Here is a 17,609-nt window from a genome sequence, read left to right as displayed (position 1 = left end):
TACTCTAAAGCCCAGGTCAAAGCAATATTGCTTTCCATATCACATCACATGTGAAGACCAACCAAGTTATATGTTTATGTGTCTTCTTTCTATTAAGAGTAAATAAAGCAATTCTTCTTGTAAGTTGATGATCTTAACAAAGAACATCCAAAAAATATTAGCTTATCATTCTATCCAGGTGGAATTTTCTAAGACTCTGAAATAAGGTATTACTAAAATGATTTTCATATTTAAGGTATATTTTTTGATTTATATGCTTAACAGGAACTTCAGCGATAAGTCCATTTGGTGGCTTTTCAAATATTTTATTTTTGTTAATCTTTAGGTGAAGACAATCAAACTGTTTTTAGAATAAAAATCTTTTCCACAAAGTAAATTATAATGCAAAAAGCCCAACAAAGCAGAGCTATTCCAGTTGAAGCAGCAAAGGAGTCCAAGAACCAGACCCATACATACAACTCCACATCTTCCCAACCTTCCTGGGAATCTCTGTAAATCAGCTTGGAAGCTACTTATTTAATTTTTTTTTTATTTTTCAGATGAGTATGAGATAAGTGAAGTTATAATAGCTATATTCTAGGTTTCCAGATTCCTTGTAAGTCATACTTTGAACCCTCATCACCGGACTTCTTTATCTATTGGTATTCAGATATCTTTTGGAAGATATCCACAGATATCCTATAGATAGCACAAGTTTTTTACTAAGCTAACTTTAGGCAAAGGAGAGTTTATAAGTCATATTAGGTATTTTATTTGCCAAAATTAAGAATGGATGCCAGAAACTATAATTGGGTAATTTGAAAAATCCATGTCATAAAGGAGTTTGAGTCTTAAAGACAAAGTGCAAATGCAAAGCCTTTAAATGGCCCACAATTTTTAATGAAAATAAGTACATAGACTAGAACAGTATTTCACATATCATTTTGGGGCAGTTTCCCCAATCTTATGCTTCCAACAATTCGAAAATGGTAAAACGTATAATGCAACAGGTACATTCTCATGTGCTTATAGGAGCATAATTCTATCACATCAGTAAGGGAAACATCTGATTCACAGATGAAGTAATGTGGAAAAGGCATTAGGTGGAATTTCTCTACCTCCCTCTGAGAGAATGGGCATTTCCACATATGGGCACAGTTATGCATGACAAGGTAAGAGAAAAACATTGAGTCTGAACTTCATAATCTTTAAAATCTGATGGTTTTAGAGAACCGCATGGAGAGAAGAGAAAAGCCTTCCCTATTCCTTCCAAAAATCAAAATCAAAACTCTTAGTTAAGCACTCAGAGTAGTCTCACAAGCTAAACATATTCTTACCAAAGAACATTGGGATATCCAACTTATCTTCTCTGTCTACTTTTCTCTTAATCATAACAATATAGACAGCATAGAGCATGGCTCCAACAAGAGACCAAATGGAACCTGTAAAAATCAACATAAAAATTTAAAGCACAATTTTCATTAACTTATTCAACACACACTTATTTAAAATCTAATGTGTCACATCCTATTCTAAGAAATGAGTATACAGATATGAAAAGATTAAGTAAGTATAACCCACCCCATTCTTGTCTTCCAGGAATACAGGAAGGAGTGAAAAGTGTAAACAAATAAATCCAAAAACATTCTCCTCAATAATCTAATCAAATAGTTATACATGTTATAATACTAAAATTCATATAAGTAGCACTTTTTAAAAATTTTGAAATGCATAATTCCTATTTTCCCCTACAGAAACAAATCTGTCACCTGACACAGCCCAATTTAACAATGCTTCTTTCCCTAAGCTGCTGCTTATATTGTTCTCCCCACTGCCATGTATCATTTTTAATATATGTTCCACCACCATCTTCAAGGCCCTGTTAAAGTCCCATCTCTGCCACAAAGCATCCTCCTTCTACTCTGCTGAATTTCCATCCTATCTGTCTTGCAATTTATTACTTAACCACCATTAAATTGATACCATTTTATTCTCTAGTGGCTTCATTTTGTAAAGCTCGTATACTCATAAAAATCAAGAAACTCTTGAAAACTGCAAACACATAATTTATGCTTTATAATGTTCCAAAATATCTGAGAAAACACAGGGCTCACAGTAGATGCATAATATATACTGATTCTTTTTAATGTATTAACTCATTCTCAAAACTATTTAAGCCTTTAAAAAACAGCAAAATATTGTGCTGTCTACCAAGTGACCATAGTCAATATTTTAATCAATTATCCAAAAGTCCAATGTTTTATTAAATCTGTTTTTTATTATCAAACTTTTTTTAAAAGCAAAGTTAAAGCCTGTCAACAACCCCTATACATACACACACACACACACACACACACACACACACACAAACACACACACACAAATACAAGAAATATGTATATTGTTTTACACATAAAAAGCTGCTGTAGGTGAGATAGAGGTGAGGAAATTTAAGACATAGCTCATTGGGCGATAACTAGGAACAGTTTAGAAAGTATTGTTCTATCCAATAAAACTCAAATATCTAAAGTATCCAGAGGGAAACCATTAAGCTGGGTTCTGATTACCTTTGTTCCTGTTAAATCTAAACAACAGATCAAAAACTAAGTGTTCACCATAGCAGTAACTGTTTAAGACAATAATCAAGAGTGAATGACAATATTAGTTGGTACAAGTATGATAGAAACAGGATATTTGTATAGTCTCAGTATCTCCCTACAAGTTGTTTATTACTTACAAAGGGGAAAATTAATAACTTTAAATGAAGCAAACTGGCAGATACCACCTTAAAATTAACATCATTAATAATGTCACTAGTAACATTGACATCTTCTGATACAATATCCTGATCAAGACACAAAATCACTTCCATGGTATTCTTAACAAAAATGCACAACATAAATTTAACCATAAGGAAATATCAGACAAATCCAAATTGAGGGACAGTCCACAGAACTGAACAATATCCTTCAAAAGTGTTAAGGTTATTAAGGACAAAAAAGACTGAGGGATAGTTCCAGATTAAAGAAAACTGAGAAGACATGACAACTAAATCCAACAAGTGATCCTGGACCAGAAAATGAACATACTGAAAAAAATGGTGAAGTCTGAAAGGGATTACAGACTAGATATTATTATTGTAATAGATGTCAATTCCTGATTTTTATAAGTGTACTGTAGTTATGTATATAGCTAACAGAGAATCTGGGTGAAGGCTATATAATAATTCTGTGAATTGTATTTAAATTTATTTCCAAAGGAAAAATTTTTTAAGAGGCTATTAGTGCCCACCCTCTGTTTGTGTGTATGTAAGTGTGTATGTGATAATATGCACAAAATTTTCTTGTATACTCTAACAGAAAGAATGCAGCAATAGAAACTTACCTATTGTATTTCTTCCAGCAGATTTTTCAGACCCTGACAGGTTTACCAGCACAATACCCCCAATGCTATGAAAAAACAGTCATTACTGATGAGCAAAATAACAAATTCCTTAAAAGGGCTAATCATAAACATAAAAATGATTTACAAGTGATCAGGACTAATCTCAACTCTGGGTAAAACTGTCAAAGAATCAGTGATTTAATTAATAATACCTAACAGTATTATCAGTATAGCATGAGTACTATAGTTGTATTACCTCATTTAATCCACATGAAATGCACAATATTACCTTATAAGGAAGGTATTCAAATTATAATGACAATAACATTATTGTTATTACACATGAGAAAACTAATACACAAAGAGAAGTAACTTGACAAAATCACACAGCTGGGTCTGCAACACAGTCTGCTTCCAGCGTTCAATGCTATGCTATCCACTATCTTCAATGAGGAATGAATTAGTCAACTTATCATCTCTCTTCCAATCTTCCTTTTGAAGATATACATATATTAAACCCATATAAACCTAGCAATGGTGTTCACACTTGCTTATTGGTAACGCCTAAATTAACAGTAAAACTATCCTCAAATGTTTAAATAACTAAATTAATCTCATTATTTTAATAGATAAAAATAAGACTTAATTAAAGATGTAGAGAAATCAGAGGTCATCTTTTCATTCAATTGTCACTTATTGAGCTAAGCTCTGGGTTATAACAAAGGATAAGAGAGATGTGATTCTTGTACTCATAGAGCTTATAGTGTCTATTTCTATGCATCTCTACCTTTATTAAGATAGTACATTAACCAATCATGCAAAAGAATAAGTTCCTAGTGGCCATATAGTCTAAATAGTAAATTAGTTGGGTCAGACTACCCATAGAAACTATCAGGGTCAATTTATCCAAATATCCTATAATAATAAGAGCTTTCTCTTATGATTGCCACATAACCAGTCTCTAGACAATCTTCTTAGAGAGTAGTATCCAGGGACAAAGAGTAAAGTTCTTATTTGAACCCAACTCTGATAGCTAATACTAATCTCTTCATTAAATCACTTGGCTACCTTCTCTGATTTCTGATTTTCTCTCACAAGAAAAAAAAACTTTAGCAAACCAACATATCATTTTTGAGTACTATTGGTGAGCAAAGCCTTATTCTAGGCCTTTGGTGATATAATGAAGTATAAAACAAGGCTTTGGCCTTTAAGTGTATACAATCTTGTAGGGAAGACAAGACATACACAAAACTAAATAAAAATTTAAATATAGTTATTGATAATACTGATCTTACACAGTAATACAAAACTGCCAAATTATACAGAAAATAACTGAAAAATTGAGGCTAAGACAAGCAGAGAAGACTCCATGTTAGATTTCTATGGTGTGAGAAGTAAACCAAATGAAGTTATAACAGCTGTATTCCATGTCTCCAGATTCCCTGTACCAAAACCAGAACAAAAATGGGGACTTGTTTTAGGAAAAGGAAATAGAAACTTGGGAGGTTATGAGGATTCGGTTACCATATTAACTTAAATGTCAATGTCAGTACAGTATTTAGTAAGTTTTCAGTCATGTGGAAGGGAACCAAAGCTACCTTGGGGTCCTTCTCTCCAGTTACCCTCCCCAGGAAGGTTTAGGAAACTAGTCAAGGATGCAACACAGGGCTACATAGCATAATAACCATTTAAAACCTTCTACCTTCATCTTTCTTTGCCTAGACAGTACATGCCTAGACAGTATACTTTAATGTAAATTATCCTCTGTCACTACCAGAAAAATTTTAAACATCGTTACTTCTAAGCAGAGTAAAGCAGCTATTACACTCTATTCTTACCTTAAAATTACAGCTAATAGTTTAGAAAGAGTAAATCTATCTCCACTGTTACTTGGAAATACTGCAGCAAGGATTAAGGTAAAAAGTCCTATGGAGAGAAAAGGATGAAAAAAAGATACATTAAACTAATTTCTGTCATTTTTAAATAACTTAGAATAAGACTGTAGTTACTTAGGCTGAAATGTTCAAAGATCATATAAAAAAATAGCCTCTAAATGAAATCATGTTTATAGTTCAACTCCACAGATGGAGTACAGTCCTTTTAAACTAATAAGAGATCTAAACTGAGCATTCAGAGAAACATTATGACCTCATCATAATCAAGCATGAGTGCTAAAGTTATTTTTATAGCTTCAAAAATACTTTTTTTATCTTCCAGATTTGGAAAGTGATTCAACTTTAAAAATAAAACACCTTTCATAGGGCAAATTATAGTTCTGGAATAGGGAATTATATTTAGTCAAAGGATCTAGAAAAAGATCTTTAGAAAGAATATGTGAAAGAGAGAACTATAACACAAAGATTCAGCCTATAAAACTTTAATATAGTGGTATAAAAAATACTGCAAAGTACTGGGAAAAAATATAAATACCACAAAGCTATGACATAAAATAATAAAGTAGTAGTTTCAATACACTAATGAAATGAGAATGAATGAAAAAATTTATACGATAAAAATGTGTGTATATGTACAAATATATATATCAGAAATAGGTCTCAATTTATAATGCACATTTTGAAGATACATTTCTTACCAGAAGTTGAGGACAAAATATTAACTATAGCAACTTGTGTGTCTGAAAGTGCTTCTTGATATGACAAATTTGCCAAAAACCACTAAAGAAATAGAAAAGAGAAATCTAATGAATGATATGTTTATTTCTGTCATTACAATTTATAGTTCCCTCCTTTTTTTCTACCCCTGAATACTGTTATTATGAAAGGTTTTCAAATCAGCTTTATAAAGAAAAATCACAGGCACCAAAAGAGGGCAATTATAATCAGAGCTAAGATCTTTGCTATCCAATTTCCCTGAAGAAATTAATAGTTGGTTAAAAATTAGCATTCAAGTCTATTTTAAAATAAGGATACAATTTAATATCAACTTTAAAATTTGCTTTATTCAAGTACTGCCAGCACTCTATTAAGTTTATCTAAATCAAATTTAATTTGGGAGAAATTCTCAAACATTAAAATATGTACAGATGAATGAATATAGCACGATGAGAAATCTATTGAAAAATATGATGGAGAGAACTAGCTAGCTAGCTAGCTAGATAAAAGGCTATATTCACTTTGTAAATTTTAAAATGCCCAAGAAAACTGTGAATTTACTGGCTAATTCTGATTGTTTCTCTGATTCTCAGTTTGGAAACAATACAGAGTTCTCATAACTTTGGATATAATAAAGTAAGTTTTCAAGCCATGAGAATTTTTTTCTCTTCACTTTTCCTCATCTAGGCTAGGATATTCTTATATTCCCAACCCTGTGCCCACTCTGATTTAGAAAACAAAAAATAAGACCTCTTTTGATGAAGCCTGGGTGTGTGTGTGTGTGTGTGTGTGTGTGTGTACCCAAAATTCATTTTTCACTGATATCAGATCTTCTAATGCATATTACCACAACTCACCCATTTTTATGTTGATGGGATACTCTTTGACTATTTCATACAATGCTACTATGAATGTGCTAGAGTATGCCTCCTGGAGCATATGTGCATGAGTGTCACTAACATATATACTAAGAAACAGATTGCTGAGTCAATACAAGTAAATTAACTACTCCTGTTTTTGGTGTCTGTTACTTAAACACATTGACTGGATAGTCACATTCCACTGAAAAATGACTTAACTCTATTAAGAAAGGGACATCTCTTAATCTCAGTACCTGTAGTTAAGGGAGTAGTATAATTATTAGTATTACATTTCAAAGCAGCAGCATAGACATATGATCTTAGAATGCTGCTAGAAGGTAGCAAGTAGCTGAGAATCTAGTAGTTTCCATTCAATTTACACTGTACTCAAGGCTAAAGGCCAGAGTGAAACTATGGCCAATTTGCCTAGAGATGAATTGTGTGCTCACCTGAAATAGCTTTCTTCCTTTAAATCGAAGTTCCTGATAGAATCATCCCATTCCACAACCAGCTTCCCCGCTACCACACATTACCCATTTAATCTGGTTCTTATCTTTTCCCTTTTAACTTTTACCACATAGATCCTTTACCACATAGATTCCCTTTTAACTTTTACCACATAGATCCTTTTATTAAGCTTCACCTCAAGTCTCCTTTGAAAATTAGGTAACATATAATTAATAAATCTTAGTCCTTAGTTATTTAAAACAAGCAAACAGAAATCACAACTAATAGCATAATCCAAACATATGAGCCTGCAATTTTATTACAAATGGAATTATCACATTACAACTCCCAAAGCTTTCTGATTTGTACTGCTGAATATATTGATCAAGGTATCACTAAAATAGAGGTTATTCAGGTAGAAGATGGAGAAAAATTGGCTACGCAGTGAGTATGAGAGGCAAAATTATGAAATAAAAAAACTTTATAATCAAGCTAATAATATTGACATTAGCATTGCATTATCTAGTGTTGAAAAATGTTCAGTATAAATTTCAATCCTAAAGGCTCATAATAAACAACCATGGATTAGGCTACTTTCAATGATATATATATAAAAAAGCACTGAAATTCATTTTTTATATTCTAGACTTCAGAATTTTCGCTAACTCAGACAAAACCAGCTTAATCTCAAATATTTTATTTGCTATATGATTGTTCTTTGTGATATCTTAAGTACATTTCTCAGTTTCTATATAGAGAAGCTATCAACAATATTACAAAAAATTCCATAAAAATGTTTACAAGTACTTGCTAAAATACTGACTACATTTACATGAATTTAATATAAAACTGCAAAAACACTTACTTGAAGAAACAAATGTATACAGACAGTATATATCCAGATAAGAATTTAGCCCTGTATACATCATAGTATAAAATAACTCTATTCATTATTATGACCATAAGGCAATGCCAAATCCTGAATATATATGAGTAGTTGTGCTATAGCATTTATTAAATTCTTTAAGGCATGACAAGCATTTATTAAGTTTGACACTCTAATTCTCTAATGATGCCATATAGCAGAGTTTAAAGTTATGATTAAGCAACTGAATAGTCTTACGCTTCAGTAATATATTGTTAGTATGTATCCTGTCTTAAAATTCAAATTCCAAATATATAATAAAAAGACCTACCACAAAGCAAAAAAAAAAGCTAATTTTTGCTACTTGAGTTGCAGTAAGTTTCCCCACAGTTTTGAGTAAGAATTCTTGTTCTTTCACAGTAGGATATGACATGCGAGACAACTTAGCTTCCAATGCATGGCTTGATGGAAGCTGTCGAATTTCCATGATATTACTGAATCTTACACGAGACTTTTTGGGAGCTTCAAAAAAAAAAAGTATAGTACAAATCATTAAACGTTTCCTCTTGCATACAAGAAAAGTCATGAGTTTTAATTTACTGATACATGCATATTATTTAATCCATCTATGATCAGACTCAAACAATCACAGAAAACCAGTTATATTATTACCTGGGGCAGCTTTGCTCATTCAAAATAGTTACAGGAAATTTTAATGAAAATTTGATGAAAACAGTTTAAAGGCTTTGAAATAAGACCAATATTCAAACAAGATTTCTGCAACTGTATCCATACACAACTTCTCAGTTCAGGATTATAGTATATTATTATAGCATTTACAGTAAAACTTTATTTGGATTTTTCCTCATAGGTAATTAATTTATGAAAATTGCTTTCTTGGTCAAGCATGTAAAATCTTCCTCTATAGGTCCATTCCTTGGAAAGGAATATTATGGATAAATATTGTGCCTTATGTTGAAGGTAGCATTCTTTACTCAATTCACAGAACCAGCAAAACTATATTTTGCTATCAAGGTTTTTGACATCATGGTTGAAGAAGATATTGTTCATTCTAAAATATATATATATTGAAACCACAGAGATTTCTGGTATTAGGAAATTATTTCCAGTTTAATTAATTAAAATTTCCAGTCAAACTTCTGGAAGACTATACAACATCAATACCGCATGGAGCAGAACTGCCAGCTGACCCCAATATCACTCAAAGTTTTGAGAAAGCTTGAATGAAGCTAAAATTTCCACTTATTTCTAATATATGAAATTCTAAGTTTTGCTTACTTTTTTCGGTATCAATGTTTGTGTTCTCAGGTTTTTCAATTGGAAGATCATGAAATTTCACAGGAACATACAGAGGTTCACTCTGAAATATAACAGAACAAATATAAATAGCAAGTATAATAGCTGATATATTGGCTAAAATTTATGTGAATAGTATGCAGACACAGATACTACCCCAAACACGGCTATTCACCACGTTTCTACAGCATAATTTTTCCAAAATGCATTTTCAAGACTTAAAAAGAAAACTCAAATGATACACACAGGTACAATGACAGAAAAGAATCAGTTTAAAGTTTAGAAATATAACAGTATAGCACTGATACATTATGATACTTTCAGTTAATAAATTATCTCCCATTCCTTTTCATTCATTCTTTTGAAATACTCATATTGAGCTCCTACTATGTTAGGTGCTGTTCTAGGTCCTCGAGACATGAGTGAATAAAGACAAAATCTGTCCTCAATGATCATGTAGTCCAAAGGGGAAAGCAGACAATGAACAGATAATCATGAATATAATATGTATACATATTTGCCAAATTGTTTCCTCTTATTACTTAAGATTCAGCTAAAACTAAAAATTCCTGAGAACTCCTATAGGATTAATAAAAAAGAAAAAAATAGTTACCACTTATCAGTTTTTACTATATACCAGATACCAAGTCCAGAGTAGCTAAACATAAATTTCACATTAGTCCTTGCAACAACCTTATAAAATGGTATTTTAAGGGAACTTTTCTAGATGCTGAGATATAAAATAAACCAGTGGTAGACAAAAGAATTAAAGCCAGGTTTGACTAACCATGCTCTAAAAGTGTGTATTTTAAAGTGGTTCTAAATTCTTCAATTGTGCAAATAATCTATATTTAAGGGCGTAATTTTCCAACTAGGCTATTTCTTAAATTAACATAAAATTTTTTTATATCTTTGATTCTCTTTTTAACTTCTGGTATAGAACTCTGCCAATGAAAAATATTCAGTAAATGAAGAAACAATAGGATCTGGAAATAGACATAGGTTTTTTGTTACATTGAACTTTTCATTATAGCGTTTGGCCTAGAAAAATTTGACATATCCATCTTACAGATGATAATAAAAATCAGCAGAAGAATAGTTACAAAAGTAGGCTTTTACCTCAGCTCTGCCTTCTACATTGACAGAGACACCTGATAATAATCTTATTGATACTTAAGATCCCAGGGAAAAGAAATGACATTTTCTCTAAGCTTCATAAACACTTCACAGCACCTGGTAACTTGGATGCAAATGGAGCTCTACAAGCCAGACAAACAAACAAAAAACTGTACTGTCAATAAGGCCACCAAGCTATTGCTTCATAAATTGGTATTAAATTTTAGAGTAACTTAAAATTTTTTCTCAGACAGAATGCCACACTAGGAACAATACATTAAAAAGAGATGTCTTAGTGATGGTGTAAAAAATTAGATTTTTACATACTATCTCTCTGACTAGATTATCAATACCTAAAATAAATGAATATATTAATTACTTTATTTTTGCTTATTATTGGTCTTCTCCTTCCTAAACATACACTCTCACACACTAGAACATGAGCTGTATTTCCAGAGTCTAAAACAAGTGCTTAACACATATTAAGCACTCTTAAAAATTTATGGAATGAACAATCTGTTTACATATTGTGTCAAGCAAATATATTTGTTTCTAAGTGATAATTAATAATAAACATGAAATGACAAATTTGGTAAGAAACAAAGGACAAAGGACTGTCCTTAAAAATTTTTACTCCTTAACTATTTTCCTCTTCCACCCTTTCCCTCTGTGGTGGCTTATTTTTAGGCCCCAAGAATCCCTAAGAAAAGAGAGTACCAAACTGAAAGTCTCATGGAGAGCACCCCAACATTGAGATATATATATGTGTATATATTCTCTAATACATGTATATTCTAATATGGCTAGAATATATATATTCTAATAGAGCTATGGAGTTATCAAAGCTATTTCAATCTTTACCGCCATGGCTCAACTCCACCTGCTTCATTCCTGACAAGAAAAGCAGCACTTACCAAAGAACTATTCATAGTTGTATCTGTTGTGCAAGCAGCAAAGTAACCTTCAGCATCTGCAAACTACGGATAACAGGACATAAATCAAACTCATGTTATAAAGTAGGACTACTATCACAGTGCAAAAAAATAGAATCAAAAATCCAGATTAGACCTATAAAAATATAACTATTATTAATAATAATAGCCAAGTATTCAACCATGCAAGGTAGGTACTATCATCTTCATTTTATTGATAAAGAAATTGAGGTTGAGAGATTTCATCTAAGTAATAGACAGGATTAAAATCTAACCCCCAAGCTTAGGCCTTTTTCCCAATATCATAACATTTCAGATTAGTTGGGAAAATAAAGGATAGGTACATTAGTGAAAAAGACAAATAACATCTTAGTATTATTATGATAATAGGATTAATCTCAAGAACTCCCTAAATGGTTTCAGGGACTGGACCACACTGTGAGAACCACTATGCCAGTGCTGTATAAATAGGCTTCTATTCATACGCACAGCTACCCTATCATTACTCCTGCATAAAGTCCGAAGAGGTTAAATAATTTGCCCAAGGTCACACAATCAGCAAGTGACAGAATGAATTTCAAACACCAGAGCCCATGCTCTTAAGAATACTTATAAATCAACAAAGAAAAGATCAGTGTAGAAAAATGAACAAGATGTAGGCAATAGACAAAAGAATTCTATTGTGCAACAAATACATAAAAAGTAAGCAAAAACATGCATATTAAACAAGATACTACTGTTCGCCTATCAAATTAGCAAACGTTGGGCTTTTGATAAGGGTTCAATCTCATATACTTCTAACAGATATGAATGAGGTATTACTGTAAAACAAACTTATTTGAACTTAAGGAGATATAACTATAAGACTAAACTTATTTCTGCTACAAATAACTTTTTAATATATACACATAAATATGTAGCCATAGAGAGTATCAAATATTTACAGTGGTCTTAAAATGGTGAGATTATGGATAGATTACTCTTACTATAATTTGTCTTTAATAATGAACATTTATCACTACAATTAAAAAATACTTAACATTAAAAAATGTTCTAGTAATACTAAATTACATAGAAAGTTGTTCATGATATACTAGAAAATATGGAAAGCAAGTTATAAAACAGGACGTAACAGTAGAATTTCATTTTTGTAAAAAAATGAAACAAAAATGCACACTTGCAAAAGAATGGCAGGTTATATGCCAAAATACTGTCAATGGTTATTCCCTTAATGGTAGAATTTATTATTTTATTCTTTTGTTCATCTGTATTTTCTAAATTTTCAACAACGTACATTAATACATATGTAACATTTCTACATGTAATACAATAATGTATATGCATTCCAATAATGTATATGTATTAATTTTAAGAAGTAAAAAATATATACATATTTTTCATAAGTTGAATTTTTGTGCACATGTGAGTATATGCTTCCAGGCTTTACCTCAAAAACAATTACTGAAAAGCCCTGACAAAAATCCAATGAGTATATTGCTCAAGAATGTACTCATTAGATAAAACAAGAAATAATATTTTAATGCCCCAAAATAATACACATAAAAGGAGTAATAGAGAGAGAAAATAAAACAGTATTAATCAGGGGCTGAGGGGAAGGAGGAATGAGAGTTATTGTTTTATGGGTACAGTGTTTCTGCTTGGGATGATGAAAAAGTTCTGGAGATGGGATACTGGCGATGGCTGCAGAGTAAAGTGAATGTACTTAATGTTACAGAACTATACATTTAAAAATGGTTAAAATGGTCAATTTAATGTATGTATATTTTACCACAATTTTAAAAAGAGAAAAAGGGAAAGAGAATTTTAAAAAGGAAAAGAATTGATATGAGTTTTATATTCTTCATTCTCAGAAATTCAGTTTCTACTTTTATGGGTCAGCATGTTATGTTACATCATTAAAAGAATATAATTTGACTGATTAGCCAAACATCTGAAACATGCCCTGAAATATGCTTTCATTTTATTATATAAACCCTGATTTATTTTGCTTCTACAATAAACTTTACAAGCAATTAGATGATACTCATCCAATCTGCAAACGACCAAAGACTCCAGATAGTCTGCTTATTCCTTAGTTTCATCATCTTCTCCACATTAATTGATTTTTGCTAGCTCGAAAAATTTTAACAACTCAGAGGATGTCATGAGGTAAGGGAAAAAAACTGATTATGTACCTTTGATTTCTAACAAGATATTCTGATACCAAATTGATTAGAAGAATAAATTTAAAATTTTAGACAAAAAGTTTTTTTATCATGCTACCTTTATTCGACTGAACTTAAAATTGAACTGTCCTTCAAAAAATCAATACATCTTTAAACTTTGAAAAAATATATGCTCCCCCCAACAAACACTTAAAATTTAAAACTTACAAAAGCAGTATGCTTTCCTCGAAATCCTCTTGTACACTGTTGTCTCCATGGCTTCCAAATAATAAAGCCCAAAAGGTACAGAACAAACATAGATGTTTTTGCAAAGGTGCTGAAGAATGGTTTATTGTACTGAGTGAAAACATACTGCAAAGGAAAAAGTTACATAAACTATGAGATGACTTTAAACTTTATTACTTATCTCCAATAAAATAAGGCCTGACATGACTTTTAATTCTAGAAGTTCATTTGGAAGGGAAAGATCAAAAGAGATTACAGAAATATTTTAGATTCATTTCTGAATATCGTATCTGCCTTGCATAAAAAGGATGGTATACCCAAATGAAGCAGGAACAACTTGTAAAAAAAAGTTTTGTTCACATACACTGAAAACCTACTGTGAAAAAGTATTTATGCTAGGGGCTAAGGAAAAATAAGACAGGCTTTCCTGGGAGGAGATACAAATAAAGAATGCATAGCATAATGTGCTAAGAAACCATGATAGGGGTATAGACGGTACCACGAGAGTACCAAAGGGAGACAGATCATTTTAAAGGTCATGGAAGTTTCCTCAGAAGCTATTCTTGAGCTGTTTGAAGAGCTGACTGAATAGCTCAGAGTAAAAGGCAATGAATGAAACAGAATGATTTATGAAGAAAACTGAATGAAATTTAGTGATATTAGGAAGTTATACAAAAACATGTAACCTTAGTTTAAATTAGAAAGAATGAACTCATGATTTTTTTTTTCCTAAAAAAAATTTCCTAGTTACGTGCACTGAAAAGGCCTAGAAAAAATGATACTACTGGAGGAATGAGCACCTCTAGAATCCAGATGGTGATATGAACTATTTTGCACCAAAAGAAACCACGGGTTATTAAAGAAATGGCTACATCTAAGTATGGGGTAGAAAATGTACCAGATGAGCCTGAGTATCTCATGCCAAAGCAAATAGGATACTAAAAATTAATGGGGTCATATTAAAAGGACACTAGAGCAAATTGGAAGGGGTTCCCTTCCAATTGTCAAAGATAGGACTGTTTGAGCATCAAAAGAAAAATCTACAGTTGTTTGAAATATCAACTATACAAAAATCCATGAATGTATAATGATATGCAAAAAACCCTCAATGGTTACTACTGCAAGTTTTTAGGCAACATTAGTTTAAAATTAATAATGGAAAAGAATCAAGATTTATTCAATCTTTCCTAAATAAACCTGTTTCAGGATAACCAAACAGTATTGTGGAAAAGTTGTTAAAGAATTCCAGCTAATAAATGCAGAAGAAATGACCATTAGAAAAATCACCACTTTACAACCTCTAATGAAATATTAAATAGGCAATAATCGTAAAGATATTCAACTATTACCTAATGGTTGATGAGGAATTATTTTATAGTACTCCAATTGGCATCAACAAAGTATAAATTGCAGCCTTTATGCCTCATGCTCTAATGTGAAAGGAAATACCCAGTACCACCAAGGTTATTTTTCTCTAAAAACTGAAACTATATCAAGACAATTTTATACCTAACTACAATTTTACAGGAAATAAAAGAGGAAGAGGATCAAGTTAAATGACACCTTAAGGAAGCAATCAGTCAAATCCAGAATGTGTGTGTTATACATTAAATGTTTGGGTCCCCCCAAAATCCATGTTAAAATCCTAACTCCCAATGTGGTAGTATTAGGAGATGAGGTCTGTGAGAGGTGAATAGGTCATGAGGGTAGAGCCATATAAAAGAGACCCCAGAGAGCTCTCCGACCTCTTCTGCCTTGTGAGGACGCAGTAAGAAGAGCGCCATGTAAGAACTAGGAAGCAGCTCCACACCAGACACCGAAACTGCTGGCACCTTGATTTTAGACTTTCTAGCCACCACGACTGTGAGAAATAAATGCTTGTTGCTTGGCTCACCCAGTTTTTGATAGTCTTGTTATTGTACCCCGAATGGACTAAGTGTGAATTAGCCTACAGGAAAAATGACCAAGTTTCTCTGACAAATCAATGGCATGACAACAGAAAAAAGGAGAGAATACAGTTAAAGAATAAAAGTGACTTAACAGTTATAATAAATACAATCTGTGATCTTTGTTTAGATCTTAAACTAAAAAGATTTTCAGAGAAAGTTAAATATAGATTAGGTATCCAATGATTTTAAGAAATTATAATTAATTTTGATAGATATGTTAATGGCATAGTAATTTTGTTTTAAAAAATTAAGTCTTTTTCAGTTTGAGATGAGTTTGAAAAAAAATTTAGGTGAAAAGATAAGTAGATAGAATTCACTTTGAAATATTCCAGGAAAAATATTTGGCTATGATAAAACTAATATAATGTTATATGTCAAGTATAACTGAAAAATAAAAATGTATTTAAAAAATGTTGCAGAGGGGTTGATAAGATTGACAAAATCTGATAACTGTTAAAGGTAAGTAATGGACACATAAAAATTCATTATACCATTCTACTTTGTTTATGTTAAAATTTTTCCATAACAAAAACTGATTTTCATTTTGAAATACACAATTTATCTCGAAAGTTTGATAAACATATTTGACTGAAAAATTAGACCCATTACATAGACACTTGAATAATGAAATTATAAAATATCCTCTTACTAATAGATTTTACTTTTTCAAAAATAAGTATACTTCTTTTGTTGTATTTTTTTTTATTTTGCTTAGATATGGATCGCTAAGTTATAATTTAATCAGGAGCTCTTTTGTCCTACATTTTATTATCTGATTAATAAAAACCTAACTATTTAAAACTAAAATAAAAATTTTAAGATAGGCTTGTTCTCTGTCAACATTGAAGAGATTTCTTTGTAAACTACATAATGTTAATGTAAAAAAAAAGGTTATAAAAGAGTGAAAGGTTATAGAAGAGTTCAAAATAAATGGTCTGCTGTATTCCAGAGACTAATTCCAAAAAGCTAAAAATTTATTTATTCATTGTATATGTCAAATGATTAGTTAGATATGTTATGAGATGACCAGCAGTATCAAACTGCTTTTTTTGACATTTAAGGTCATTTTATAAATGCTAGTTTTCTTTTGTATATTGGCCTTAAGATTGCAACACATAAACTGAAATGTAGTAATTTCTGAAAATAAATTTGCCTGTCTTTTTATTGGGATCATTAATCAAATAGAATTAAATAACCATATAAGAAGAAAAACTAACTTGTGAACTCAAAAAAAAGAGAAAACAAAATTTAACTAGGGGCAATCACTGTACTTAACAATAATGTTTGAATCGGCAAACAGATAAATGTGCATGCAGCCATGCATGTGCACAAGTGACCTGTACATGAAAATTCTGATAACTTTTGCTCATTTATCCAAAAGCATTCTTACATTCTACTAAATGGCGACAAATGGTTTTGAATCCTAGATAATTGTTCTAGAAAACAATAAATAGAAAACAATATTTATAGAGAAAGAATTGAAATTTAGAAAAGTAAGAAAACCAGAAACATCTTCAAACATTATGAAAATATGCATATCTTTCTAAATAACTTTCTAAATACACTTTCTAAATAACCAGCCCTAAAAGATCCAAGAGAACTATAAAACAAGTCTCCTTTCATTTTCAACTTGAGTTGACATTAATTCAACATCAAAGAAAACAAACCATTCGATATTTAAAATACTGCTTTCAGTAAGCATGCACAACAGTAATGACTAGAGATACTACAGATTAC

At 31.2% G+C, this 17,609-nt stretch overlaps 1 protein-coding gene across 4 annotated transcripts in view; it reads right to left on the bottom strand.

The window, feature by feature from the left end:
- The window catches only part of SLC35F5 (solute carrier family 35 member F5), a 34,110-nt gene that overhangs the window by 15,071 nt on the left and 1,430 nt on the right, over positions 1 to 17,609 (bottom strand). For all 4 annotated transcript variants that reach the window (XM_039874514.1, XM_039874516.1, XM_039874517.1 and 1 more), the window contains exons 4-11: positions 13,906 to 14,049; positions 11,495 to 11,557; positions 9,447 to 9,528; positions 8,479 to 8,669; positions 5,957 to 6,038; positions 5,202 to 5,289; positions 3,364 to 3,428; positions 1,317 to 1,421 (exon numbers count right to left, since the gene is read on the bottom strand). In XM_039874514.1, the coding sequence (XP_039730448.1) occupies positions 1,317 to 1,421; positions 3,364 to 3,428; positions 5,202 to 5,289; positions 5,957 to 6,038; positions 8,479 to 8,669; positions 9,447 to 9,528; positions 11,495 to 11,557; positions 13,906 to 14,049 (820 nt within the window). The remainder of the gene's footprint in view (positions 1 to 1,316; positions 1,422 to 3,363; positions 3,429 to 5,201; positions 5,290 to 5,956; positions 6,039 to 8,478; positions 8,670 to 9,446; positions 9,529 to 11,494; positions 11,558 to 13,905; positions 14,050 to 17,609) is intronic.

This window comes from Pteropus medius, unplaced genomic scaffold, assembly GCF_902729225.1.
Source record: "Pteropus medius unplaced genomic scaffold, Ma_sr-lr_union100, whole genome shotgun sequence".
Lineage (NCBI taxonomy): Eukaryota > Metazoa > Chordata > Mammalia > Chiroptera > Pteropodidae > Pteropus > Pteropus medius.
The sequence above is the reverse complement of the archived record's forward strand: the minus strand, read 5'-3'. Positions and strand labels throughout refer to the sequence as shown.